We start from the raw sequence: 27,139 nt of genomic DNA, 5'->3' as shown, positions 1-27,139 counted from the left end.
TATATTTACTAATCTTTACTATGTCACCTTTTAGTTTCAGCTACTACTTCTGCAATATTCTTTTTATAAATGACTCTCAGTTCACATGGCTGATCTGTACCTTTTTTAGGGCACCCGTGAAGGGCCTGCCAGGTTCCCCTCCACCCCTCCACAGCGCCTGCCCAGCCAGGCTCGCTGACTGTGGTCAAGGGACCCAAGCCACACCTTCCATGCAGCCGGGTCCAGCAGGCAGGGCCTGAGCCCAACTGGCAGGAGGGTCCCGTGCTGGGTGTAACTTCATGTGACCTGAGACCCCCGAAGGACCTAGTTCTCTAGGGCCTGAACTTCCTTCGGGCAAATTGTCTGGAGCCAGCATCACACCATGAAGCCCACAAACCTCACCCCACCTCATCTCATGTGACTAAAAAATATTTCTGCCAGGTTAGGGCCAGGCTTGGCCAGCCAGACCCAGGGGCAGTGGGTTAGAAGGGAAAATGGGGGAAGGGACAATGATGGGCTCCAGAGATACACAGAGGGAGAAAGGACCACATGGCCTTTCCAACTTGAATCTAAACATAGCGTTCTGGCTTCAGAATATCCTAAGAACACCACTGTGGGCATTTTGTAGGGGAAGGAACAGGAGAAGTGAACACTCCTTGCCTTCTAGATGATCAGCCCAACTTGTAGGAAGGGGATAAATGCACAGAGCATTACTCCTGTCTCAGTAAGAACCTTTAGTCAGTCAGTCAGTTCAGTCACTCAGTCGTGTCTGACTCTTTGCGACCCCATGAACAGAAGCACACCAGGCCTCCCTGTCCATCACCAACTCCTGGAGTCCAGCCAAACCCATGTCCATTGAGTCGGTGATGCCATCCAACCATCTCATCCTCTGTCGTCCCCTTCTCCTCCTGCCCTCAATCCCTCCCAGCATCAGGGTCTTTCCCAATGAGTCAGCTCTTCCCATCAGGTGGCCAAAGTATTGGAGTTTCAGCTTCAACATTAGTCCTTCCAATGAACACCCAGGACTGACTTCTTTAGGATGGACTGGTTGGATCTCCTTGCTGTTCAAGGGACTGTCAAGAGTCTTCTCCAATACCACAGTTCAAAAGTATCAATTCTTCGGCGCTCAGCTTTTTCTTTATAGTCCAAATCTCACATCCATACATGACCACTTGAAAAACCATAGCCTTGACTAGACAGACCTTTGTTGACAAAGTAATGTCTCTCTGCTTTTCAATATGCTGTCTAAGTTGGTCATAACTTTCCTTCCAAGGAGTAAACATCTTCTAATTTCATGGCTGCAATCACCATCTGCAGTGATTTTGGAGGCAAGAAAAATAAAGTCAGCCACTGTTTCTACTGTTTCCCCATCGATTTCCCATGAAGTGATGGGATCGGATGCCATGATCTTAGTTTTTCTGAATGTTGAGTTTTAAGCCAACTTTTTCACTCTGCTCTTTCACTTTCATCAAGAGGCTCTTTAGTTCTTCTTCACCTTCTGCCATAAGGGTGGTGTCATCTGCATATCTGAGGTTATTGATATTTCTCCTGGCAATCTTGATTCCAGCTTATGCTTCCTCCAGCCCAGCATTTCTCATGATGTACTCTGCATATAAGTTAAATGAGCAGGGTAACAATATACAGCCTTGATGAACTCCTTTTCCTATTTGGAACCAGTCTGTTGTTCCATGTCCAGTTCTAACTGTTGCTTCCTGACCTGCATACAGGTTTCTCAAGAGGCAGGTCAGGTGGTCTGGTATTCCCATCTCTTTCAGAATTTTCCACAGTTTATTGTGATCCACACAGTCAAAGGCTTTGGCATAGTCAATAAAGCAGAAGTAGCTGTTTTTCTGGAACTCTCTTGCTTTTTCCATGATCCAGCGGATGTTGGCAATTTGATCTCTGGTTCCTCTGCCTTTTCTAAAACCAGCTTGAATATCTGGAAGTTCATGGTTCACGTACTGCTGAAGCTTGGCTTGGAGAATTTTGAGAATTACTTTACTAGCATGTGAGATGAGTGTAATTGTGTGGTAGTTTGAGCATTCTTCGGCATTGCCTTTCTTTGGGTTTGGAATGAAAATTGACCTTTTGCAGTCCTGTGGCCACTGCTGAGTTTTCCAAATTTGCTGGCATATTGAGTGCAGCAACTTTCACAGCATTATCTTTCAGGATTTGAAATAGCTCAACTGGGATTCCATCACCTCCATTAGCTTTGTTTGTAGTGATGCTAAGGCCCACTTGACTTCACATTCCAGGATGTCTGGCTCTAGGTGAGTGATCACACCATCATGATTATCTGGGTTGTGAAGATCTTTTTTGTACAGTTCTTCTGTGTATTCTTGCCACCTCTTCTTAATATCGGCTGCTTCTGTTAGGTAAGAACCTTAAGTCATTATATATTAAAAAAAAAACACCAAAGAGTCTAAACAACACTGGAGGGAAACAAAGGTATAAATGCTTAAGCTGGAACCAAGCCATTCCCAGTGCTATAAACGTCATATGGTTAGTTGCTCAGTTGTGTCCGACTGTGCACCCCATAGACTGTAGCCCACCGGGCTCCTCTGTCCGTGGTGATTCTCCAGGCAAGAATACTGGAGTGGGTTGCCATGACCTTCTCCAGGTGATAAATGCCGTTAGGGTAAATAAACAGCCACCTCCCCAGTGACAGACCGGGAATGCTGTGTGCCGACGTGGCACAATGGTACGTGCAGAGCTTCAAATGAACAGCACCGAGTTTTACCTGGCATGAAATTTCATATTCAATGTTTGTCAGCTACAATATCAATTTATACAGGAATCTTAAAAGTCAAATCCTGACTTCTAAAATACAGGTTTCTGTAGAACAAAAATAGTCTGTGCTTCAGTCAATAAAAACGAAACACCAAATCTAACAAAAATAGACATTTATTAACAAGTTATAAAATTCAAAGTCCTTGCTTTCAAATGGAATTTTTAAAAATATAAAGCAGTCTTTTCCAAGCAGAAGACAAAATAGTTTTATACTTTAAGAATTTAGTACAACATCCTTTCATTTAGTAAAATACCTTTAACACAATACTGGAAAGGTTTATTTATTCAAAAAGTTACACAAAGCTTTGCTGTGACTTCTTATGAAGAGGAAACTTGAAACATCTCTCTTCATGCAACTGTGTCTCGTATACTTTTAGACATTTCAACTTTAGCGTTACCTCAGTTTGAGGTATTTCTCTGAGGAACAACAAGCACCTCAGAGGAAGGGTCTTCCCTGACCAGGGCTCGTGGGCCCAGGGCCACCCAGGCCCACTGTAACCCTGACCTCTCTGCATACACGGTCCCTTGAGCTTCTTTTGTATCAGTCACCTAGAGAAGCCAACATTTCCCGTCAGAACAGCAGGTCGACACGCACAGCCTGCGTCTCACAGGCTTTCCATGGAAACCCCCGACTCAACCCGACTCCTGAAACCTGGAGCCGGAGGTGCCAGCCGCAGGAGTCAGATGTCAGGGACCGTGGCCGCGATGTCCCTACAGAGCCGGACGATGGCCTCCTCGTTGCCCCCTCCCGAGTCCTCCGCGGTGTCGAGGACCATCCGGACGTGGCTCAGGAGGGTGTCTGGCTGCTGGGCCCCCAGCCAGATGTCCTTAATGTACAGAGATACCAGGAACGCGGCGGCGGCTGAGGAAGGGACAACGAGACCGTTAGGACGCAAGCCGGTCAGCTGGGAAGGAGCCGCCCACCCCACGCACGGTGACCTGGGGCTCGCTCGGCCCCAGGTGGCAACCTGCGGTGAGCGTGTGGATACGTTAGTCCTGCCTGTACTCAACCACTGGGTTCATCTTTCCTGTTCGTTTTAAAACCTCTCTTTTCTCACGTGATGACTGTGTGTTGAATGTAAGCCTCTTCCTTGGTGCTGACCCACCCAGGCCAAGAACCACAACTGAAGTTTGGCAGGGGTGGCCTTTGGGCCACAGGCACAGACAAGAAGGTTTGCAGGCCAGGGGAGACAGCAGGGCTCCCTGCGACCAGGTGAGCTCACCTGCCGGGCTGTGGCCCCGCCCAGTCTCCGGCCCCCTCCAGCCCTCCCTGAAGGGCCAACCCTCCTGACAGCAGAGGAGCCCCCTGCACATGCCCACAGCCTCCCTGCTATCCTCTTACGGTCTTTGCCGGTGCCTCATCCACACAGGCACACCTGTATCGTGTGCTAGGTCGCTCAGTCGTGTCTGACTCTGCAACCCCATGGACTGTCACCTCCTGGGCTCCTCTGTCTGTGGGGATTCCCCAGGCGAGAATGCTGGGGTGGGTTGCCCTGCCCACCTCCGGGGGATGTTCCCCACTCAGGGATCGAACCTGCATCTCTCACGTCTCCTGCACTGGCAGGCAGGTTCTTCACTGCTAACACCACTGGGGAAGCCCCCACACCTTTATCAAGCACCCACTAAATGCCGCGCATATGAACTATGACTTGGGTGCCTGTATGTGCAAGTGTGTGTGCTTGTGACCACGAGGTGCAACCTAATTCTCTGTGTGAGATAACAGTAGGAAGTTAGAAAGCCACGCAGCGTCCCCAGGGGTACACAAGGCCGCCCGGAGGGCGTTCCTCTCCACTGTTTCCCCTTCGATCAAGGTCTCACCTGAAGGCAGAGGTGGGGCCTCCCCGCCCCCGCCCCCCCACCACACACACACACACACACACACACACACACTCAGGACCCAGAAGGCTGACTCTCTGTGCTCTACAGACCCGGGCTGAGGGCCGTCCTCCCCACAAGGCTTCACTGACAGCACCCGCAGGCTGTGAGAACGGGAAGTGCTCTCGGCCCCAGGCCCACCCCGCGCAGTCTGCAGTCTCCGAGCCCAGCCCCCCACGTTACCTCGTGTGTCCGCATCCTCCTCGGCGTCCAGGGAGCAGAGGTGGACGGTCTCGAGCACCGGCTGGAGGGGGATCCCCGCGGTGCCCCGGGCCGCCACCAGGCGCAGCAGGACGGCGTTGAAGAGGCCGGCCAAGCGGTCCTCTGATCCCGCCGGCTCCGCAGCACCGCAGAACCGGCTGTACAGGCGGAACAGGCTGCTCGTCACGGTGCCATCGCGGAGAAGCTCAGCCACCACCGCCGGCTGTGGCAGGACGTGGCTCTTGAGCCAGCCCAGAAGGCCCGCCGCGTCCGCCCGGCCAAGGGTACTCCTGGCTGCGGAGCGCAGCACCCAGCCAGCTACCAGGGAGGCGACGGCACCCACGGGGCCCGGGTCTTCGCACTCCGGGTCGGCGCTGGGGAACTCGGGTGCCCAGTGGGTCAGAATGGACCTCAGGAGGCCGCTGCACGCCTCCAGGGCGGACGCCGGCAGCTCGGGGTCGGCCGCCTCCTCCGCCTCGCCAGGTCTCCGCTTCCAGGCCCGCATGCCTTTGGCTCGGGCTGGCGCGCTGGGCTTGTTCTTCTCCTTGAGCATCTCTGTTACCCGCACACACAGAGAAAAAGAGAAAAGGCATCAGACTGCTGTTCCCCCCTTCCCCGTCCCCACAGAGATGCAGAGGGTGGGGCATCCACGCAGGGGAGGGCACAGCTCAGAGCTGGGTTCCCATAGGACGCACCCAGCCTGGAGCTCGGGCAGGGTCAGTGTTTCCCTGTGACCGTCATCACCGCTATTGTAACAGCTGAGCACAGGGGAGCGGGAGCTGGGGCCCCATCTCCCTTGAGTGCTATGAAGACACACAGACCCTGTCTCTAAGCCTTGGCAGCTGTGGACATGCTGCTCAGAGGTGGAGGGGAGACGCCAGCTGCTCTGGGGGGGTGGGGAGGGCAGCAAGCATGCCTGGGGAGTGAGAGATGAGACAGAACCACGCAGCGGACACTCACTCAGCAGCTCCCGGACTTGGCACTTTTCCGTGGCGGCCCTCAGGTCCTCCTGGAGCCGGACGTCTCTCTCGATGAGGCTCCACTTGTGCAGGAGCACAAGGACATCCCGGGTGGACAGCACCGTGGCGTTCATGGTCAGACGGTTCATGTCCTTGAAGGCCTGCAGCACGGTGGCCCGGTACCTCAGGACCGAGTCGAGTGCCCCGAAGAAGCCGGTCAGCTGGGCGGAGGCCAAGGTGGGCCTGTGGGGGGAGTCCACAATCCCAGGCTGGGCGAGGCCGCCTTGTTGCCTGCAGCCCAGGACCTCGGTGGCCGGGCAGCAGACAAGCCACAGACTAGAGGTGCCGACGGCCCACCCACAGCTCGGGCAGCCCTTTCCAACAGACCAGGGCATGGAGCCCAGCACCTCCCCAGGGGAGGAGGACAGGGGACCAGGGTCCGACCTCCACCCTGGAGGCACAGAAAGTTCTCTGGAAACTGGGAGAGGGTCAGGGTGCCAGCTGCCCTGCTAACAACTCCAGGACCACTGGATCCTCTCCAATTCAGGAACTAAAGGCCAAGAAAAGCTCTGGGATAGCAACACTCATGGCTAAACCTAACGGAGGGCAGTGGAAGGATATATATTCCTCCAAGTTCTAAGGAATTTAAAATTCCAAACTGTCTGCTCTAACCGTTTTCACATTTATTGATACAGTTGTTATTCTGAATTACAACCAGTTTTCAGAGACCAATGTGTCTTTGGTGGTGGTTTGGTTGCAAGGTCGTGTCCGATTCTTTGTGACCCCCATGGACTGTAGCCTGCCCGGCTCCTGTGTCCATGGAATTTCCCAGGCAAGAATGCTGGAGTAGGCTGCCATGCGTCTTTGGACAACTGTAAAATAAAGACCCTGATGCTGTGAAAAACTGAAGGCAGGAGAAGGGGATGACAGAGGATAAGATGGTTGGATGGCATCACTGACTCAACAGATATGAGTTTGAGTAAACTCTGGGAGTTGGTGATGGGAGAGGGAAGCCTGGCGTGCTGCAGTCCATGCGGTCACAAAGAGTTGGACACGACTGAGGGACTGAACTGAACTGAAAATAAGAAACATGGCTACCCAGCGTGGATTCAATAGCTGATTTCAGAACAACAGAAAATGAAATGCCCTATTCTTTATCAAGGTTTTCACTCTGAGATGACAATCCATTTGCTATCCATTGTCTAGTTCCAATCAGCACACCTCTGTTCCCACATCAGAAGTATGAAGACATGGTGTATTTTCTCTAACACAGTAGAATCTGACAAGCGCTGAGTTCTCCTGAGGAAACCAAGTGTGTAATTCCAAGGGGAAAACAATGAAATTTTCCAGGAAATTCATGGCTGAAAGGGAGCCTGTGCAGGCTAATACAGGTGGAGGTGAGTCTGGGAACAGCTTAACTTTCTTAGGTTTAAAATCACGGAAAACATGTTCTTTCTACAAAACATCATTTTGAGTGTTTGAATCCAAATATCCAAGTAGATGGTTTGCCTGCTAAAAATGATCTGGCGTGACAGGCTGCAGGTTTTCTGAGTGTGTTAAGTTCTCCTGGTCTGGAAAGGAACCTCGAAAGTCTAACTGTTAAAGAGGAGCAGCGGAAATGGTGTCCTGAGGTCACCACAAGGACCACAGGCCTGGCCCAGAGCCCACCTGTGGAGCCGGGACCCAGGGGAGGGGCTCACCTCAGGTGCTTCGTGAGCACAAGGAGAATGTAGAGGAACTCGTCCACCAGGTGCAGGGCCAGCAGCTTCGGGGGCTCCTGGGACCCAGGCTTGCAGGGAGGCTGTGCCCCGGCCTCCACTTCTCTGTTGCCCAGCGTGGTCACCCACAGTGTGTGCAGCAGGGAGATGAGGTTGGAAAGCAGCTCGGTCTCCAGAAACCTGAAGCCAAATATGGGGAGAGTCAGCTCTCTGTCACACCCTCTCCTCCCATCTCCCGGAGGGGTGGGCGGGAACCAGGGAGGAGACGGTGATGGTGGTGGCCACCCCAAGGGGCTGGCTTCTTCCCCAGCCTCCAACCCTTTTATGCGCTCACTCAGCCACTGCAGTCCCGGACGGGCATAGCACCTAAGGCAAGACAGGGTGTCTGCTACAAAAGCAGCTCCATCCCAGGGCGCAACCCTCCTTTCTCACCAGAAACTTTCTGGTGAAAGAAACTTTCTCACCAACCCTCCTTTCTCCCCAGTCCCATCTAAGAGATACTCCAGAGCCTCTGTGGCACGGAAGGGAGAGCCTCCCTGCCCATGAGAACAACCCACTCTGAAGCACAGAGGTAACAGCCAGGAGCAGACAATCAGCCAGTGCAGCCTTTGGAGAGAAGATACTACTTTCTTTAGGAGAAAAAATTTTAAATTCTTTAAAAAAATGCACAAAAGAAGAAAGAAAAAAAAGGCAGGGGGGCAAAGAGTCTGGATATTCCCAGAATTATTATCACAGACAGTTGTCTGAAGGAAAGATTCCTGCCACTGAGGGGCTGTCTGCTGAGACAAGAGTCTTCATCTTTTCACACAGCCTCAGAGGCAGGAGACTGTTAGGAATCAAAACAGATCATGTTATGGACTGAACTGTGTGCCCTTCCTCCCCGCCCCACCATTCACAGGTAGAAGCCCCAACCACCGCTGTGACTGCATTTGGAGGTGGGGCCTTTGGGAGGTCATTAGGTTTAGATGAGGTCGTGAGGATGGAGCCCCATGACCGGATTAGCACCCTGTAAGAAGCTTGTGGCTCAGCTGGTAAAGAATTCGCCTGCGATGCAGGAGACCTGAGTTCTATCCCTGGGTTGGGAAGACCCTCTGGAAAAGGGAAAGGCTACCCACTCCAGTATTCTGGCCTGGAGAATTCCATTGATTGTATAGTCCATGGGGTCGCAAAGAGTCGGACACGACTCAGCGACTTTCACTGTCACTGTCTGTCAAGAAGCGGAAGAGACCAGAGCGCTCTCCTTCTCTCTCCCTGCCAGGACACGGTTGGCAGTGCGGACACCGGGAAGAAGGCTCTCACCAAGGCCGACCACGTCGGCCCTCGGAGGTGAGAAAACAAATCCGTGTCATTTGAGCTACCTAGTGACAGCAGCCCCCCGTCACAAGACAAGATAGCCACGCCAGCCCTTGATGCGGCTCCGGTACGGACCCTTAGCAGGGCACCTCGACCCTGGGTGGGAGTGGAGTGCCAACCCACATCACCGCATGAGCGATCGCTCCCGAAACCCGAGGCTCCCCATTTCTGCCTCAGGGAGGGCAGCGGCCTCGAAACTTCGGAGAGAACCCCACTCCCAGAGAGCAGCCTGGGCCGCGCAGGAGAGACAGAAAGGTGGTGTAGAGGATGCTGTTTTGGGGAACGCGGATTCTCCTGGAATCTCCCAGCGGACACTGGAGCTGCAGGAGCTGCCATGATCTCATGGTCTCATCCCACGCCCCTCTGCCTGATGCCCAGCATGCATGCATGCGTTCTGCCTATACCCACCCCATGCCCAGATAACACGCAGTCCCATGCCCCACGCCACCCCACCCCACGCCCACCATGCATGCACGTGCTCCCCCCTCGCCCGGATGTCCAGTGCGCATGCGCTCCCCCACCCCCACACCCAGCATGCAGGCGTGCTCTCCCCAACGCCCAGCACGCATGTGCGCCCTCCCCCCAGCCCCATGCCCAGTGCGCATGCGCTCCTCCACCCTACCCCTGCCCAACCCCTCTTCCCAGGGCATAAGGTGCTTACTTGCTTTCCAGGATGTTTAGGACCCACGTCAGAAGGCTGTAGTCCCGCAGCATCTCATAGGCAGACCTGGCATTCCGGGCGGCATTCTGCAGAATCTCCAGAATCCAGTTCTGTCAACCCCAAGCAAAAAGTCATTGGTCTTCCATGGGAATAACCTGAGTTACCTGAACCAGGGAAGGCCTTAAAAGCAGAACGATGTGTTCCCACTCCACAGGCGGTCGCTGCACGTGACATCTGCCAGGTGTGCGGGAATGGTGGCCGTGGGGGACCACCTGCCCCACCGTAACAGCCAGAGGACACAGATGGCCACAGGGAGAGTGCCAGCCCAGGGACACCCACCCGCTAATCCATCACAAGGTGAGACGTGGCATGCAAACCACACGGCCCCGCATCCTGGCAGCCTGAGTGGGACAGTGAAGACTCATTGCCAGTCCAGCCATGAACTGCTGGCGGCTCATTTCATCGCTTCCTTTTACCACGTGGAGAGGACAGAGAGATGCGACTGCCGCTGGAACTGTTAACGGGGTGCTCCCCCCCCACACACACATACTTTTTTTTGGCAAACCACACAGCATATGGGAATCTTAGTTCCTCAACCAGGGATTGAACCTGTGCCCCCTGCAGTGGAAGCACGGAGTCCTAACCACTGGAGCACCACGGAAGTCCCTAACTGGGTGCCTTAGAGTTCTCACATGCCATAAAAAGTAGAAATCTACCGTACTCAAATTCCACTTATGCAGACTCATTCCTCTTTACCCATATTTTAGGTGATGCCAGAGACAGACACTGATCAGGCTAGAAACTCATCAAAACCCCATATGCCTTTCCTAGTTAACGTCTCACTCCACAAGATTTCTTGCTCCAGGGACAGAACTCGTGCAGACTCCCTGTCAGCTGTGAGGCAGGAGGTTTCAAAGCCCGGCTCCTTTCCCAGCCAAGGTCTGATGACCTGCAGTTTCTCTGTGTTACGTGACATGCTGGTGGCTTGCGCGTGTCTGGAAGCGCCTCAGTCGTGAGCTCTCGGCTGCCCAGAGCCTCCTGGTTTCTCACCACCCGCCTCCCTCCCAGATGGCCCTGGGCCCAGGTGAGGGCCGGGAAGCTAATGTTGAAGCAGGCGGTCAGGTGAGGGTCCACGGGGCGGGACTTGCAGGTGGTGGAACCCCGAGCAAAGGCCCCCCCAGCCCTCAGGCCCCCCCAGCCCTCAGGCCCTGGGGTCACCTACTTGGGCCGCCTCGTCGCACAGCGGGCTGCCGAAGAAGGACAGGATGATGTGGAGGACGCCCCGCCTGGCGCACAGCTCGAAGCAGTGCTTGTCCCGCATTCCCTGGCGAAGGAGCCCCAACACCCACTCCCGCTCTGTCTTCTGCTGTAAAGTCCCGCAAACAAGAGACAGTCGTTAAACATGTGAAGGCTCTTTTTTTTTTTTTTTCCTGAAAACTCTTCCAGCACCACTATTTTCAAGGGGTGGTGAAGACTGCAGCATGGCAGCCCCCGACCCTCCGTTTCTGGGTCTGTTATTAAAAACCCTCCCTCTCTCCTCTCTGCTTCCATTTCTCTGGGTCAGGAATAAAGGACCAGGTCAGACTTACATACTCAACTGTGCTCAGTGTAGTGTTAGTTGCTCAGTCGTGTCCGACTCTTTGCGACCCCACAGACTGTAGCCCCCCAGTGTCCTCTGTCCATGGGATTTTCGAGGCAAGAATACTGGAGTGGATTGCCATTCCCTTCTCCAGGGGAATCTTCCTGACCCAGGGATCGAACCCTGGTCTCCTGCATTGCAGGAGAACTCTGTACCATTTGAGCTACAGGGAAGACCTCAACTGTGCTCATATGTTCCATAAAAGCACATCAATAATCAATCCTGTGATTCACCCAGAAAATAACCGTGAGGAGGCTGTGACTCAAGGCCTCTGGGGTCTGTGAGGTCTGAGAAGTCACCCGAGAATCACGGTATGGACTGGAAAGCGTTTTCACAGGCAGGTCCGCCTGCCCCCCAGCCTCCACCCCAGCCTATATGCTCTGTAGCCGACAAGTCTTTGCAGGGACGAGTTGGCGCGGTGGCTGAGCATCCCACTTAGGAGACTGGGGGCCCCGTGGACCTCAGGGCAGGGCGCTACCTCGAAGTCCGAGCTGTAGAAGAACTGGTAGAAGCCTGGAACTTTGCTCATGTTCAGGTACTCGTGGGACAGCAGGAACTTGTTGATCTTCATGTACATATGCTCCTCTGTGAACACAAGCAGACTGTCACTCAAAGGGAAAGTGAAGTCGCTCGGTCGTGTCTGACTCTTTGCGACCCCATGGACTGTAGCCTACCAGGCTCCTCCATCCATGGGATCTTCCAGGCAAGAGTACTGGAGTGGGTCGCCATTTCCTTCTCCAGGGGATCCTTCCGACCCAGGGATCAAACCCAGGTCTCCTGCACTGCAGACAGACGCTTTACCGTCTGAGCCACCAGGGAAGCCTGACTGTCACTCAGGATGGCGCCAAAAGGACACCCCATGACCAGGTGGAGTTGGGGAGCGGGGTCCTGGGGGGGATGGTCAGACAGAAATCCCTGCCCCCACGGGGCTTTCTAATTCTCATCCAGGTGATCAGTTCTCAAGAATTAAAATGCAGTAAGACACCTTAGGTCTACACGGCATAAGGGCTTCTCTCACAGCTCAGGAACCACTTGGGGATGTGCAGTCCTTTGCTGATACTACTCCCTCCGAGGCATCAGCCTAAGCTCCAATCAGCTGGTGGGCAGAGTGCGGGCTGCCACACCGAAGACAGCACAGGGCGAATACCAGCTCATCGGCCTCCCACTGAGGGAGCTTCCACAGCAAAGGGGGCTCAGACCTGCCCTGGGTCACTTGGTCTGGGATGCAATAGGGCTGACACCTCCTCCCCTGGTCTCACCCTTGGAGCGTCATCTCCCATTTATCCAAAGCACCTGCAGCCTCACAGCCCATCCAAGACCGCTGCCCTGAGCCCCTGCACTGACATGAGGTCTGACGTGGGACAGCTCACTGCGGGGGCACAGACTGGATGGGAGGCCAAGACTATCCCTCATGACCTCAGCTAGGATATTTTCTCTGAAGAGCCTGTTTCTTTAGAGTCTAAATGGCTAATTACCTTCTTCCCTCCCATAATTTCTAAGGCTAAAAAAAAAAAAAACATGTAATAAAAATGATACAGGAGCAGATGAAAATCTGATCTGAATTCCAACAGCAACTTGACTGCAGACTAATTGCTGGGCCTTGGACAAACTATTTGGGATCCCAGGTGGCACTAGTGGTAAAGAGATGCAGGAGACCTAAGAGATGCAGGTTCGATCCCTGGGTCAGGAAGATGCCCTGGAGGAGGAAATGGCAACCCACTCTAGTATTCTTGCCTGGAGAATCCCATGGACAGAGGAGCCTGGTGGACTATAGTCCATAGGGTCACAAAGGGACAGACATGACTGAAGCGACATAACCTTGGGGTTAACCTTCGGCTGGAAGGCTGTCTCCTTGTCTGAAAACAACCGCATTACCTGCAGAGCCCTGTGGTCCCTAACGGCATCAACATTCTGTAACTTTTCACTAGTGACAAAAAGAAAAGGTCCCATGATAGACTGACTCGTGCTCAGACCACCCCGACACTGGGCGGCTGTGAGGACCAAGCGGAGCCATGTTCTGCGCCCTGGTGACACGGGCACAGGGACCCACAAGCCGCTTGTCGTCGCGCCAGTGAGCTGTGCTGACGCTGACCCCAGAGCTTGGAGCGTGGCTGCCAGCACCGATGGGGCCTCTGCGTCAGGCCCCCTCCAAGCGCACATGCACATCTGTGACTCCCTCAGCAGGCCCTCTGGTGGAGCTGTGATCTGCCTTTACTGCAGCTTTACACGCCTGCAGGCAGATAGGAACACACACTGGTCCCCCTTCACATTCACACACACCCTCCTGCACCTTGCACTTGTGACCCTCACACCCGTGCAGTGGACCGGTTATGCCAGTGCGATTAACGCAACCACATGGGCTCACTCAGCCTCAGAATTTCCACCTCACCCCGACCAGATTCTAGCAGTGGTACCTGGTTTCAAAATCTGCAAGGCTGCCTTGGCAATGAAGAGAGTCAGGGTGAAGGTGAGTCTCATGTTCTTGGTTCGGATCCCATTCCTGACCACGTCCAACAGGTACAGTACCTTAAAAGCAGGAAAAAGGGCGGGGTCGGGGGGAAAATTTGCAGAACAGCTGTGACCAGCCTTGTCTCGGGCAGCCTAATCCATGGCTTTGCAGGGTGGCCCACTCCTCACATCCAGGGGCTCACACCCCCCACCACCACCTCAGGGCACGGCTTCTGAGGCTCTGTGTGTCCTGGGTGACAGCTGCTGTAGCCTGAGTTCAGATCAAGGAACAAGTCGACAGAAACGAGAACTGCTCTGCCCTCCATGACACAGGAAGAGTTCTTGTAAGGGGAGACCTCTCTCTACCACCCAGGACTGAGGACCCAAGATGACCTCTGGCACCACCCCCCGCCCCGCTAGGAGGAGACAAGACTTTGGTTCTGTATCAGAGTCTCTGGGCAACGCCTCTGAATTCTTCAGGAAATCTTCCCACCAGGCCCCCTCAGCCCCGCTTACCTGGGGCTGCTCCCGGAAACGCGCCCCCTCCAGGTGTGAGTAGTAGGCCGCCAGCACCGCGTAGGCTGCGGCGCGCATCTGTGGGTCGTAGCTGCTGAGGGCCGCGACAGTCAGGCCCAAAGCATTTGAATCCACGAATTTTCTACAATCCACCACAAATTCTGAGGGAGATAAAACACAGTGTTAACTACACACACACACACAATGATTCCATGACACGCGTGCAACACGGAGTTCCATTTCCTTTTGCAGTTTACCATCATCAGCAACGTGTGTGCATGCCGGACACAGACATGCAAGCCCCCCTCCTGCTCCCTTAGGTTCTGCTGCGGCTGTCTAAAAGACTGTCCCCTCCTGCAGCAGCAATCACACGCCTTCAGTCTCTGAGACACTTGTAAATCCCAACGAGGACTCCTTCATCACTTCTCACAAATACCCGAGGAGTCGGAGAACATCAGAGATGTTCAGAGGTGTCGGAAGTGACATCAGGACCCACCACTGAGGTCCCAGCATGAAGAAGCCTGAGGTTAGGGGGAAGGGACTCAGCAGGAAAAGCCAGCGTAGTCAGTCGGATGAGTGATCTTGGAATGTACCATCAATAAAAGATAAACCAAAAAATATATATATATATACACCACTGATAATATTTTCTACAAGTCAAACTCTTTTTTCTTTTCTCATCTCTCCCCAAAGTTTAAGACTTAAAAACATAATGTCCGCAGTTCAAACAAAAAAAAAGCTAAAAATAAATCAAGAAGAAGAATGATAATAGCTACTTCTTCTTAGTCCAAACAGCTATATAGACACATAACGGTCCTCAAACGAGTGGCTGTCCAAAAGTGTAGGGACCACAAGGTGGAGGACCTGTGGGTGTGCCTACAGTCCCTGCCTTGGGGTGACAGGGCTGAGAGGGGCTGAGTCACGCCAGGGACGGGGACCCGCGCACCACGCAAGCTCTCTTCCTCCTCAGAAGCAGCAAGAGCTCCTGGAAGCCGCTTACGCGCGGGTCCCCTCCCCTTTCTCAGCTCTCACACCGTATCGCAGAAGGACCAGCATTTCCACTTCTAGCCAGGAGAGACACAGGAAAGAGACTCATCTGTCCAACTGAAAAAACAACTGAAGGCACGAACTAAGGATTTTCAAGACACTGCACGTGGAGCAACAGAGGACGGTGATCCCTGAAGACAGGAGACCAGGTGCCCCTCCGATCGCTGCAGCTCACACCTGGAGAGTTCCCAGGCCATGCACAGTGGGGCAAACCGAGGCAGAGCCCAGGCAGCTCTGAGTTGAGGGCACAGAGCGGCGGGGGGCCTGGGAGGCCAAGTGGCCGGAGTGCAGGAGGCCGAGCCCGAGAGAAGAGTGCTCCACCGAGAGGATGCCCGTCGGCAAGCGCGTGTGAGCAAGCCACCCCAGGCTGGGAAAGAACCACCCAGAGGGCTCAGCAGAGACAACCCCAGGCTCCCACCAGCCAGGGCCAAGTCCCTGCAGCACCCAGGGACAAGGTAGCAGGCTCAGGGCATGTCACCTCACTTGTGCGGCAAAGGTCCTTCCAGACTAAATGTTGCTTGGTCCCAACTAACAGAGCTTATAAGCAACACTGGAAAGGATCAAACCATTTCTAAGAAACTTGAATGTGTACTAGAACAAAGCTGAACAACATTTCACAAGAATAACAAAATACCCAGCCCCAAAGGAGGTAAAACTCACAATGTCTGGCTTCCAGTAAAAACTGCCAGACAGTCAAACAAGCAGGAACATGGCCCATTGTGAAGAGAAAAACTTACTATTTGGAAATGACTTGTAAATGACACAGATAACAGAATTAGTAGACAAAGACATTTATAAAGTTAGCAGCACTGAATTCTACATGCTCAGGAAACCAGAGGATGGACTTCCCTGGTGGTTCAGTGGTAAAGAATCTGCCTGGGAGATGCAGGTTCAATCCCTGGTCTGGGAAAATCCCACTTGCCTTGGAGCAACTAAGTCCGTGGGCCACAACTAATGAGCCTGTGCTCTAGAGCCCGGGAACTACAGCAACTGAGCCTGCACGCCACAACTAGAGAAAAGGCCGTGCAGCCATGAAGACCCAGCACAGCTAAAAATATACAAATAAATGAAAAGAAGCTAGAGGAAAGACTGGGTGTGTTAAGTAGAGACATGGAAGATAAGAAAATCCTAGTCAGGCTTCTCGAGATAAATTTTGAATTTCTGAAATGAAAAATGCACTGGATGAATTGTTGACAGCGTAAACTGGTGCAGTCACTAAGAAGAACAGAATGGAGGTTTCTTTAAACAATTAAAAATAGAGCTAACATATGCTTCGGTAATCCCACTCCTGGGCGTGTATCTGCAGACAACCGTAATTGGAAAAGATACACGCACCCTAATGTTCACTGCAGCACTACTCACAGTAACTAAGACATGGAAGCAACCTGAATGCCCATCCACAGAGGAACGCATAAAGAAGATGCGGTGCATTTATACAACGGAATATTACTCAGCCATAAAAAAGAACAAAATGCCCCTTGCAGCAACATGGAGATGAACTTAAGAGATTATCATACCAACCAAAGTAAGCCCGAGAGAGAGAAATAACATATGATATTGCCTATATGTGGAATCTTTAAAAAAAAAAAGAACTTCTTTATGGTTACCAAAGGACCAGGGAGGAGAAATAAATTAGGAGTATGGAATTAACATACATGCATTACTATATGAGGGAAAAAAGGCCTACCTTATAGCCCAAAGAACTATACTCAATATTTTGTAATAACCTATAAGGGAAAAGAATAGATATATTGTTGTATAACTGAATCATTTTGCTGTATACCTAAAGCTAACACAACATTGTAAATTAACTATACTTCAACAAAACAAACAAAAAAATGTACTAGATAAGCTGATCAGAAGATTAGACACTGCAGAAAAAAAAATCTGTGAACTTGAAGACACAACAGAATTTAACCAGACTGAAACACAGAGAGAAAAAAGAATTCTAAAACCATGAGCATTTGTGGGACAATTTCAAGCAGGCTAATACATGTGGAAGTGGAGTCCCTGAAAATGAAGAAATAATGGCCAAAACTCTTCCAAATTTGAAAAACTACAAACCTACAGGGCCAAAACAGTCCAAAAAATAAAATAAAATAAAATTATACCCAAGTTTATCATAATCAAATTGCTTGAAAACAATGATTAAAAAAATCTTAGAGGTAGTCTCAAAACATAGACAGGAGCAAAGATAAGAATGGCAGCAGATTTCCTGTTAGAAACAATGCAATCTAGAATCAAGGCATCAACATCTTTAACATACATAAGAAAAAAACTTGTCAACCTAGAACTTTATACCCCATGAAAATCTTTCAGAAGTTAAGACGTTTTAAAAGCTGAAAGAATGGATCACCGACAGCCATGAACTTCAAGAATTCTTAAAAGAAGTGTTTTGGGAAGAAGGAAAATGATAGAATATGGAAATTAAAGAATGAAGAGAACACGAAATGATAACTACGGGATAAACAAAAATATTTAAATCCCTTTAAAAGGTAATTGATAGTTTGAAGCAAAAATAACCACATATTGTGAGATCTTTAACATATGGATGGAAAATTTATGATACTTAAAGCATGAAAGCCAGGAGGGGAAAGAGAGATACTATTCTAAGATGCTTCTACTATCCATGAAGGGGTATAATGGCACTTGAAGGTAAACCACAATACATTGAATATGTATATAATAAACCTTAAAGCAACCAACACACACACACACACGTACATACACTCACAAGCACACAAACTACTGCTAAAAGTCAGTAAATGAAGTGGAATCAGATCAATAATCAACATTAAATGGTATTTACATTCCAATTAAAAAGCATTGGTTCATGGCAAATAGATGGGGGGGAAAAAAAGGAAACAGTGACAGACTTTATTTTTTTGGGCCCCAAAATCACTGTGGATGGTGACTGAAGCCATAAAATTAAGACACGACTGAGACTGAATAACAGTAACACGGTCAGACTAGATGAAGAAACAAAACCCAGTGTCTGCTGTCTACAAGAAACCACTTTTAATCTCAAGATGCAGATTTTAAGTAACAGGATGGAGCAGCGATCATTTTCAAACGTATAGAAACATCAAATCATTATGTTATGCACCAGGAACTAATAATGCTGTAGGTCAACTATAGTTGAAAAACAACAAACAAACAAACCCAGAGGAGAAGAGATCAGATTTGTGGCTACCAGACGCCAAGGGACAGGAGGGAAAAGTGATGAAGGGAGTCAAAACATACAAACTCCCAACTATAATAAATAAGTACTAGGGATATAATGCACAATACAATAAATTTAATTAACACTATTGTATGCTATATAGCAAAGTTGGTAAGAGAGTAAATGCTGAGTTCTCAGCACAAGGAAAACATTTTAAAATATTTCTTTAATTTTATTGTATATGAGGTGTTGGATGCTCACTCAACTGACTGCCGTAATCATTTCATGATGTGTGTTAAGTCAAATCTCTATGCTGAATATCTTAAATTTATACAGTGCTGATGTCAATTATATCTCAGTAAAACTGGAAGGAAAAAAAAGTAAAAGGAAAAAGAATAATTAGAAGACTCTTCTGCTCTAACAGCTTACAGACTAACTTTTCTCATTTCTAACAAGTGACCACTTCTGATGGGAGGGGGGAAAATTTACAAAAGCTTTACAAAGCATCAAACTGAGGGATAAAATTATACTATTTTGGGGAAGATGAGTTATATTTAAGATACACCTACATACCTATTGATCCATAATAAAAACACATAAATAGAATAAGTTTGGGAAAGAGAACATTCTAAACATTTAATATTATACTCACTAAAAATAGCTAGTATTTAGCAGTAATCACGGACACTTTAAAGACAAAAGGATTTTCCGTATGTCCATGAGGAAAAGTCAATTTCATGTTCTGTGGGATCTGTTATCCTCTGGAAGTCTTGGCTTTGTAAAACGTATGGAAAAGAGCTGCCCCTTGACAATTGAAAATATAAAGGTGATCAAAAAACAGAAATACCAGTCGTTTTGTTTAAGAACCTCAAAAATAGCAATTTCCCCTGGTGACAACAAATTTGTCCTGGCTTAATCAGGACAATTATCAAGGATTAAAATGCAAAGCAGTCCACGTTTTAAGGGGTCCAGTGGCAGCGCAGCGGTGCTGTCAGAGCCTCAGCCTCCTCACACCTCCTCTCACACCATCTCCTAGAGGCGGCCTGGCCAGGAAGGCGAGTCCCAGGGAGGGTCCACCGAGGCCCTGTCCACGGCCCTAGAGAGAACCGCACAGGGGCCTCCCTGTTCTGTTAAACAGCAACTGAAGGCCTGGTTCTCCTGAGGACAAGCATTTGCTGTGCGAGCATTTGTCACTGCCATGGCAAAAGGCTGGCCCTGCTTCTCAGCCAAGGACTCAAAGGAGAGAAGCAGCAAGGTTAAGGAGACAGGTTCCCATTTTCAGCAAAGGGTTGACACGCAACGCTGAGACTGGTTCTCTCAAGCCTGGCCACCACACCAAAAACCAACCACACACCCAATTTAGGATTACAAAATGTTCGGCAACACTTGGACCCTAGTGCCACCTCAGGAAACAAAAACATGCGTGAAAAACTCCTGCCACACGCGGCATGGATGAACCTCACAAATGCAATGTGGGTAAATGGAGCTTCTACAAAAGAGAGTGTTTAATGTCATTTAAATAAACTTCAAATGTAGGACACTGGCCCCTACTGAGGCGGAAGGGGTCCTGGCCAGCAAGGGGCCTGGGGGGCTGTGGACTATGTTCTGTTCCTTGATCTGACTGGGGGTTTTCCCCCCCAACTCATACATACATAATATGACCTGTATGGGTTTCTATATATCACACTTCAATAAAAGTTTATTTAAAACATTGTTCATGGTCACTTATCCACCAGGGCAAAAGTAAATGCAATAATAACTTAAAAAAAATAACAATATGAAAAAAAGATTGATGACTTAATTCAACCACAATAAGCCTTTGGCCATTATAAATGCTGCTCACAGACTTCTGTTTTATTCAGCTTGTCCCTTTACCGCTAGTTTTCCCCTCCTGATGAATGTATGCTTCCCTTTATCAGATGATAAACATTTGTTTAAAATATTCTGCTTCCATTTTGTTGTTGTTGTTGTTCTGGATTATAAGCAAGTAGCCCAGAGCAAAATGTAACGACCTAGTTTTTCTTGGTGTGTTTGGTTTGCATTTCTATTTGCCTATCTATTTCTACACTTTTTTAAAAATTCTACTTTCATGTGAATGATCGTAGGGTAACCGGTATTTTAAGCTAGCGCAAATCCTTTCTGGTAGACATGATCTGCAAATGTTATAACAATAAAATGTAAAATGGGCTGTATTTCCCTAACTTGAAAGAACATTTACTAGTTACCTCTCTTCACAAAAGGCCTTTCAGATCCTGTCCTTCCCCTACCCTCCTTTGCCCCAAAAGGGCAATATTCAAGATCCTGAGAACAACAGTCCTGATTTTACTATTTCTCTATTAAAGTGTTTTCCAAGCCTCTACCTTCTGCCTCCTAAATGCTCTACTGAAAATTAGGGCAACAGACTAAATGACTTGCAGTAATTCACTGAAGTTGCATCATATTTTTAGACTGTGGAAAATCTATTTTCATATTTGATGAGAAACAGACTTAGCCGGCACAGCCAAAGCATGGGGGAATCAAAGAGCGTAGTAGACATGGCTCCCCAGTTACTGGTAATAGTCACCGCTGGCCATCATCATCACTTGACATGCACACTTGCTCTCTTGCAAAGAAGATTCGGCTCAGCCACAGAACCTGGTGACCAAGGCAGGGGTTTGCTCTGAGAACACAGCCCTCTCATTCTTCTGTGAGGAACTGAAGGGCAGTGGTGGAGGATCAGCAAATCTGGTCGCAAGGAGCAACATTTGAGTATAAAAAGATGTCAAGTTTAGGAAATTCCCCAGTGGTCCAGGGGTTACAGACTCAGAGCTTTCACTGCGTGGGCCCAGGGTTCAAACCCTAGGCGGGGAACTAAGATCCCACAAGCTGCATGGCCGGGGGTGGGGGAGGGCGGCAGGGAAGAGATATCAAGTTTAAAAAAGGAGAACATAAGAGTGATCAGTGAGGCATGGTCTCTCAGGGCACCTAATCTATGCGGCCGTGGCAACCAGGAGGTAGATGTCAGGGACCCTCTCAGGCAGCACAATGACTGGTCCCCACGATGCATCAGAGGGAGCCTAACACAGCAGATGGATGAGGCTCCCGCTTGGGGCCACGTGAAGAGTGGTAACGACCACGCCTGCCCTCCCAGCCAGGAAGTGTCAGTGCAGGGGAGCCGGGACTCCCCTGGCTGGTGGTCACTGGGAGAAGGGATGAGGAGGAGAGATGGTGGATTGACAAATGGGGGGCTGGATCAGAACATCTGCAGGCAAACCAACGTGGCTGGACCTACACTCCACACCTTATACACAAATTAACTCAAAAGAGGCCACAGACTCAAATATAAAGGCTAAAACAATGAAACTTTCAGAAATAAACATTGGAGAAATTCTTTGGGATGGAGGGATGGGCAAAGAGTTCTTAAGACTTGACACCAAAAGCTTGACCCATAAAAGGGAAAACAGATAAACTAGACCTCATCAAAACTGAAGACTTCTGCTCTTTGAAGAAGGGTGTTAAGAAGGTGAAAAGATAAGCTTACACACTGGGAGAAAATATTTGCAAACCACATATCAAACAAAGGACTCATACCTACAATATATAAAGAACCCTCAAGACCCAACAGTAAAAACAAATAAAACCCATCAGGATAAATGGGCAAAAGACATGAATTGACATTTCACCAAAAAAGATTATAGATGGCAAGTAAGTCATAAGATGTTCAACATCATTAGCTATTAGGAAAATGCAAATACACACCATACTGAGATAGCATTACACACCAATTGTTGACAAAATGCCCCACACCAGCAGACCCGACCAGCCTGGGAATCAGACCCCCGTCTTCACCAGTGTGCACCTGGACATGTTTCTGTTCTTTCTCTCTCCCCAACCCATTTACCTGCGAAGATTCCCACCCTCAGGGTAGCAGATACAAAAGGCCATTTCACAGATATACTTAAACCAAGAGAAAGCCAACCTTAGCAGGCTCTCACTCGTTGTCAAAGACAAAATCTCTCATTTCAGTGAGAACTCAGAACTCTTGCCATTACAATTAGGAAAACATGAAAGACACACCCAGATTTTTAAATTATAATTAAAAACAACAACAATCGTGTATTCAAAACATTAACTGTTACTTTGCTGAAAATCAATGGAAGGAAAAAGGTGAGAAGGCAGTTGAAGATCCTTCAAGAATTATTTTCAAGATTCAGGTCCTAATCTGGTAATTATGCGGGATTCCCAGGTGGCACAACAGTAAAGAATTTGCCGGCCAATGAGACAGACACAGGAGACGCAGGTTCAATCCCTGATCAGGAAGATCCTCTGGAGGAGGAAATGGCAACCCACTCTAGTCTTCTTGCCTGGGGAATCCCATGGACAGAGGAGCCTGGTGGGTTACAGTCGACGGGGTTGCCAAGACTCAGACATGACTGAGTGACTAGGCACACACACTGGTAATTATGGTAAAAATTATGACCCCTCCACCCACTCTGGAAGACTGCAGTTACCTGGCCTGGTCAGTTCACTGAAGAGATGAAGGAGGAAACAGGGGTCATAAAGGTCCCCGAGATCCATCGTGCTCCGGTCTCTAAATATCGGCTCCTGTGCGTCCTGAAACAGCCCGAGACAGACAGAAACGTGCAGGTCAGCCTCGTAAATGTGACCCCACATGGATGTTTGCCCACTATCACTCAGAGTTCAAATTATTTTGAATATTCAAGTGTACTAAAAAAATGTTTCTATACAAAACAACAAACAGCTTGTACGTGAAATGATACCTTTGATATTTGCTTTGTGGAAAGAAGTTATAAATGAAGTTAAGTGTGGCCAGTGCTGACAACTGATGAAGCTGGCTTATGGGTATATGGGTTCTGTCTCTATACCTTTGTAAATGGTTCCAGTTTTACTCATAAAAAGTCAACAAATCACAAGCAAAACAGCGCTCATATTTCACAGCGGCTAAAGCCGGATGGCTCCGCCCCGGGGCCCCCCCGCACCTCGGGGGGCAGCAGCCTCCGGTTCTGGGGGAAGTGGAGGATGGTCTTCATCATACGGTCGCGATCCAGCAGGCGGAGGATGTCCCCGACGCTCGGTTGCTGCCACAGCGACTTGCCCAGGCTCCGGCATGTCTTCTGATGCTCCACGGCAGCTGGGCCCCACAGCAGTACCCTAGAGCCAGCGGTCACAGAGGTGATGATGGTGGAGACCACCGTGGGCAGCTTTGTTGGGCAGCTGACATGCCAGGTGTAAGATGTTCTATCCCCATCATAACGTAGGGGGAGGTGGGAGTGATGGAGAGGCTGATGACAATAAGGGTGGGGGTGACACTGTTGGAGATGACGGAGGCCAACGCTTGTGGAGGGGCTATGATGTGCCAGGCCCTCGTCTAAGTCTGTGTATTAATCCACTTAATCTGCACAAGAATCCTGTAAGTGAAAGTTGCTCAGTCATGTCTGACTCTGTGCAACCCCATAGACTATACAGTCCATGGAATTCTCCAGGTCAGAATACTGGAGTGGGTAGCCATTCCCTTCTCCAAGGGATCTTCCCAATTCAAGGATCGAACCAGCGTCTCCTGCCTTGCAGGCAGATTCTTTACCAACTGAGCTATGAGGGGGGCCCAAGAATCCCATGAGGTAGGTACTATTATCATCCATATTGGGGGAAAAGAGACACAGAGAAAATCTGGGAAGTTGGTCAGCTGGTCTCCTGCCCAGCTGGTAAGTGGCAGAGCAAGAATTCAAATCTGGAGAGTCCGGGCTGGACATAGCGGCAGAATCCTGGCAGTTCGACGATGCTCTACTTATATAAACCCTTCCCCGTTCCCACACAGCCGTGAGCAGACCAGGTGCGCTCACACAGCCTGTGAGCCATCCCCACCTCTGCTGCTAAGTCACTTCAGTCGTGTCCGACTCTGTGCGACCCCATAGACGGCAGCCCACCAGGCTCCCCCGTCCCTGGGATTCTCCAGGCAAGAACACTGGAGTGGGTTGCCATTTCCTTCTCAAATGCATGAAAGTGAAAAGTGAAAGTGAAGTCACTCAGTTGTGTCCGACCCTCAGCGACCCCATGGACTGCAGCTTTCCAGGCTCCTCCATCCATGGGATTTTCCAGGCAAGAGTACTGGAGTGGGGTGCCATTGCCTTTTCCGTCCCCACCTCTAGGGTCCCCCATTTCCACTTTTCACACCACCGGTTGCGATGGAAACTGCCCAGTGAGGTCACCTTGCCTTCCTCCTGGAAAGTGACCTAACCCATTTGAACCTGGGGGCACCCCTGTGGACTTTGTGACCCGAGAGGGGTTTTCTGATGCCGAGGGGTGGATGGGTGGACGGCTCGCTTGTCCTCGTGAGTGAAACCACTCCTATTTTCTCTCCTCTCCCTCATGTACCCGGGGGCTGTTTAGTTCAGAAAGAATACAACTGATACAGCACCAACTGCAAGGCTAGCAAGAGGGTGAGGCTGTGGGGTTGAGGGAAGGAGAGAGAATGTTTATTCACGACCTGGGTGCTCTGAAGATGCAGAAAAGGGTTTTTTTTTTAACTGTTTGTTGTCTTTTTTTGGGAAGGGGATGGGCAGTGGGGGTGGTTAATACATCTTTAATCTTCAAAAAAAAAGTATTCTAGAAGGGAAATATTTTTCCCCTTCCCTGCAGAGTTCTCCTGAACTATTTTTCTTGGCCCAGTCAGCTAACTTCCTGTCTCAGTACACAGAGCTCTTCCTTTGTACTGGGCTGAGGCTGGGGTGCTGGTCTCAAACTAAGGAGACAAGAGACCAGGGCAGCGAAAGAGGACCTCAGACGCTGCCTACGAACAGCTGAGCCCCAGGCCCTGGGGAGCTGGGCTCAAAGCTGTGCTGGCCAAGGAGCAAGCAGCCCCTGGGAACCCGGGAGAGACAGACAGACACAGACAGACACAGAGAGAAAGACTGAAAGAAAAGAGACAGACACAGCACACGTGCACACACACAGACGGGGAGGAGAGTGGAATAAACACCCAGCCAGCATGCCCCACTCCTCCCCACACCCATACCCAAGTCCCTCCCACCTAAAGGCCAGCACGAGGCGAAAAGCATTCAGAAAAATCAGCTAAACGACCCCTGAGTCGGGAGGGAGACACACACGGTCGGCCAGCGGGGCGCCCGGCGCACACAGGCCCGGCCGTCGGTGGCCATCCTCACGGGCAGAGGGCAGAGCAGGCCCGCCGGCGCTGCAGAGCGAGCAGAGGGGTCCCCCGCCCGCGTTTACCCCCGAGGCTGGCCCAGGTGTGGAGCGCCCTGTGCAGGGCCTTCAGGGTCTGCTGCTTGAAGTCGCCAGCCCAGCACCCACCTGAAGCTGACGAGGCTGTGGTTGTTCTGTTCGTAGGCCCGGAGGAGAAGTAAGATCTTCTGGTCTGAAATCAGTTGAGGGTCAGTTTACAAAGCCTCCTGGTGGCTCTCCTTGAGGCCTCCCATATACTTCTGGCAACAGCAGCAGGTGCCCATACCCTGAAGCCACACCCCCTGGTCCCTGTGGCCCCAGGTCACAGCACTCTGTCCCCACATTCCTGGGCCCCATCCTTCGATCCCGACACTCTCCTGAGTCACAGCGCCCTGTCCCACACCCCCAGGTCCCACCCCTGGTCCCCACACTTTCCTGAGTCACAGCGCCCTGTCCCACAGCCCCACGTCCCACCCCCTGGTCCCCACTCCCTCCTGGGTCCCACTCCCGGTCCCCACACCCTCCTGGGTCCCACCCCCCGTCCCCACACTCTCCTGGGTCCCACCCCCGGTCCCCACACCCTCCTGCGTCCCACCCACCGTCCCCACACTCACCTAGGATGCTGAGTGAGGCACCATAGGCCCCGAGGAGCACTGCGAAGTGGCTGCTTGCACACACAGAGGGGCACAGCCGCACCACCACCGCCATCAGGTCCACCAGCGCTTCTGGAAGAAAACACCACGGAGCTGCCCAGCAGTGCAGGGCTGCACAGGTGCAGAGTCCCAGCAGAAGAGGAAGTGCTTCTGGGAACATAAATGCTTGAGATACCCTTCTTTGGACAACACCAGGCTGAGAACCGCACCTAGTCCTTCCCTACATTTTCGTTGTTTTTTTTTTTTTTTAAATAAAAGCACCTTAATAACCATCTCCCTCCCTAGGTCTTTGGTACCAGCCTCTCCTCAGTCTCCTCCCAAACTCTGAGCCAACAGATTTAAAAACCTAAACCTTTTTCTCCATGATTATGTTACCAAAATCTCTAGTATTTCTACTCTTGCTTGAAAAGGGGGAGAGCCTTTTGACTTTTCTCTACTGACTACAGTAGGACAGTATGAAAAGGCAAAATGATAGGACACTGAAAGAGGAGCTCCCCAAGTCAGTAGGTGCCCAATATGCTACTGGAGATCAATGGAGAAATGACTCCAGCAAGAACGAAGGGATGCAGCCAAAGCAAAAACAACACCCAGTTGTGGATGGGACTGGTGATAGAAGCAAGGTCCGATGCTCTAAAGAGCAATATTGCATAGGAACCTGGAATGTCAGGTCCATGAATCAAGGCAAACTGGAAGTGGTCAAACAGGAGGTGGCAAGAGTGAACGTCGACATTCTAGGAATCAGCGAACTAAAATGGACTGGAATGGGTGAATTTAACTCAGATGAACATTATATCTACTACTGCGGGCAGGAATCCCTCAGAAGAAATGGAGTAGCCATCATGGTCAACAAAAGAGTCTGAAATGCAGTACTTGGATGCAAGCTCAAAAACGACAGAATGATCTCTGTTCATTTCCAAGGCAAACCATTCAATATCACAGTAATCCAAGTCTATGCCCC

The 27,139-nt window shown here is 50.3% G+C and overlaps 1 protein-coding gene across 1 annotated transcript in view; it reads right to left on the bottom strand.

Moving 5' to 3' along the window:
• Positions 1 to 2,865: 2,865 nt before the first annotated feature.
• The window catches only part of URB1 (URB1 ribosome biogenesis homolog), a 78,105-nt gene continuing 53,831 nt past the window's right edge, over positions 2,866 to 27,139 (bottom strand). Inside the window, exons 27-39 of the mRNA XM_019964953.2 lie at positions 26,143 to 26,253; positions 25,658 to 25,721; positions 23,329 to 23,500; positions 22,840 to 22,942; positions 14,140 to 14,300; positions 13,590 to 13,701; positions 11,654 to 11,760; positions 10,759 to 10,902; positions 9,537 to 9,646; positions 7,505 to 7,702; positions 5,806 to 6,047; positions 4,828 to 5,400; positions 2,866 to 3,631 (exon numbers count right to left, since the gene is read on the bottom strand). Of these exons, the coding sequence (XP_019820512.2) occupies positions 3,450 to 3,631; positions 4,828 to 5,400; positions 5,806 to 6,047; positions 7,505 to 7,702; positions 9,537 to 9,646; positions 10,759 to 10,902; positions 11,654 to 11,760; positions 13,590 to 13,701; positions 14,140 to 14,300; positions 22,840 to 22,942; positions 23,329 to 23,500; positions 25,658 to 25,721; positions 26,143 to 26,253 (2,279 nt within the window). The 3' untranslated portion in view covers positions 2,866 to 3,449. The remainder of the gene's footprint in view (positions 3,632 to 4,827; positions 5,401 to 5,805; positions 6,048 to 7,504; positions 7,703 to 9,536; positions 9,647 to 10,758; positions 10,903 to 11,653; positions 11,761 to 13,589; positions 13,702 to 14,139; positions 14,301 to 22,839; positions 22,943 to 23,328; positions 23,501 to 25,657; positions 25,722 to 26,142; positions 26,254 to 27,139) is intronic.

The sequence above is a fragment of the Bos indicus genome, chromosome 1, assembly GCF_029378745.1.
Source record: "Bos indicus isolate NIAB-ARS_2022 breed Sahiwal x Tharparkar chromosome 1, NIAB-ARS_B.indTharparkar_mat_pri_1.0, whole genome shotgun sequence".
Taxonomy (NCBI): Eukaryota; Metazoa; Chordata; class Mammalia; order Artiodactyla; family Bovidae; genus Bos; species Bos indicus.
This window is presented reverse-complemented; position numbering and strand designations above follow the sequence as displayed.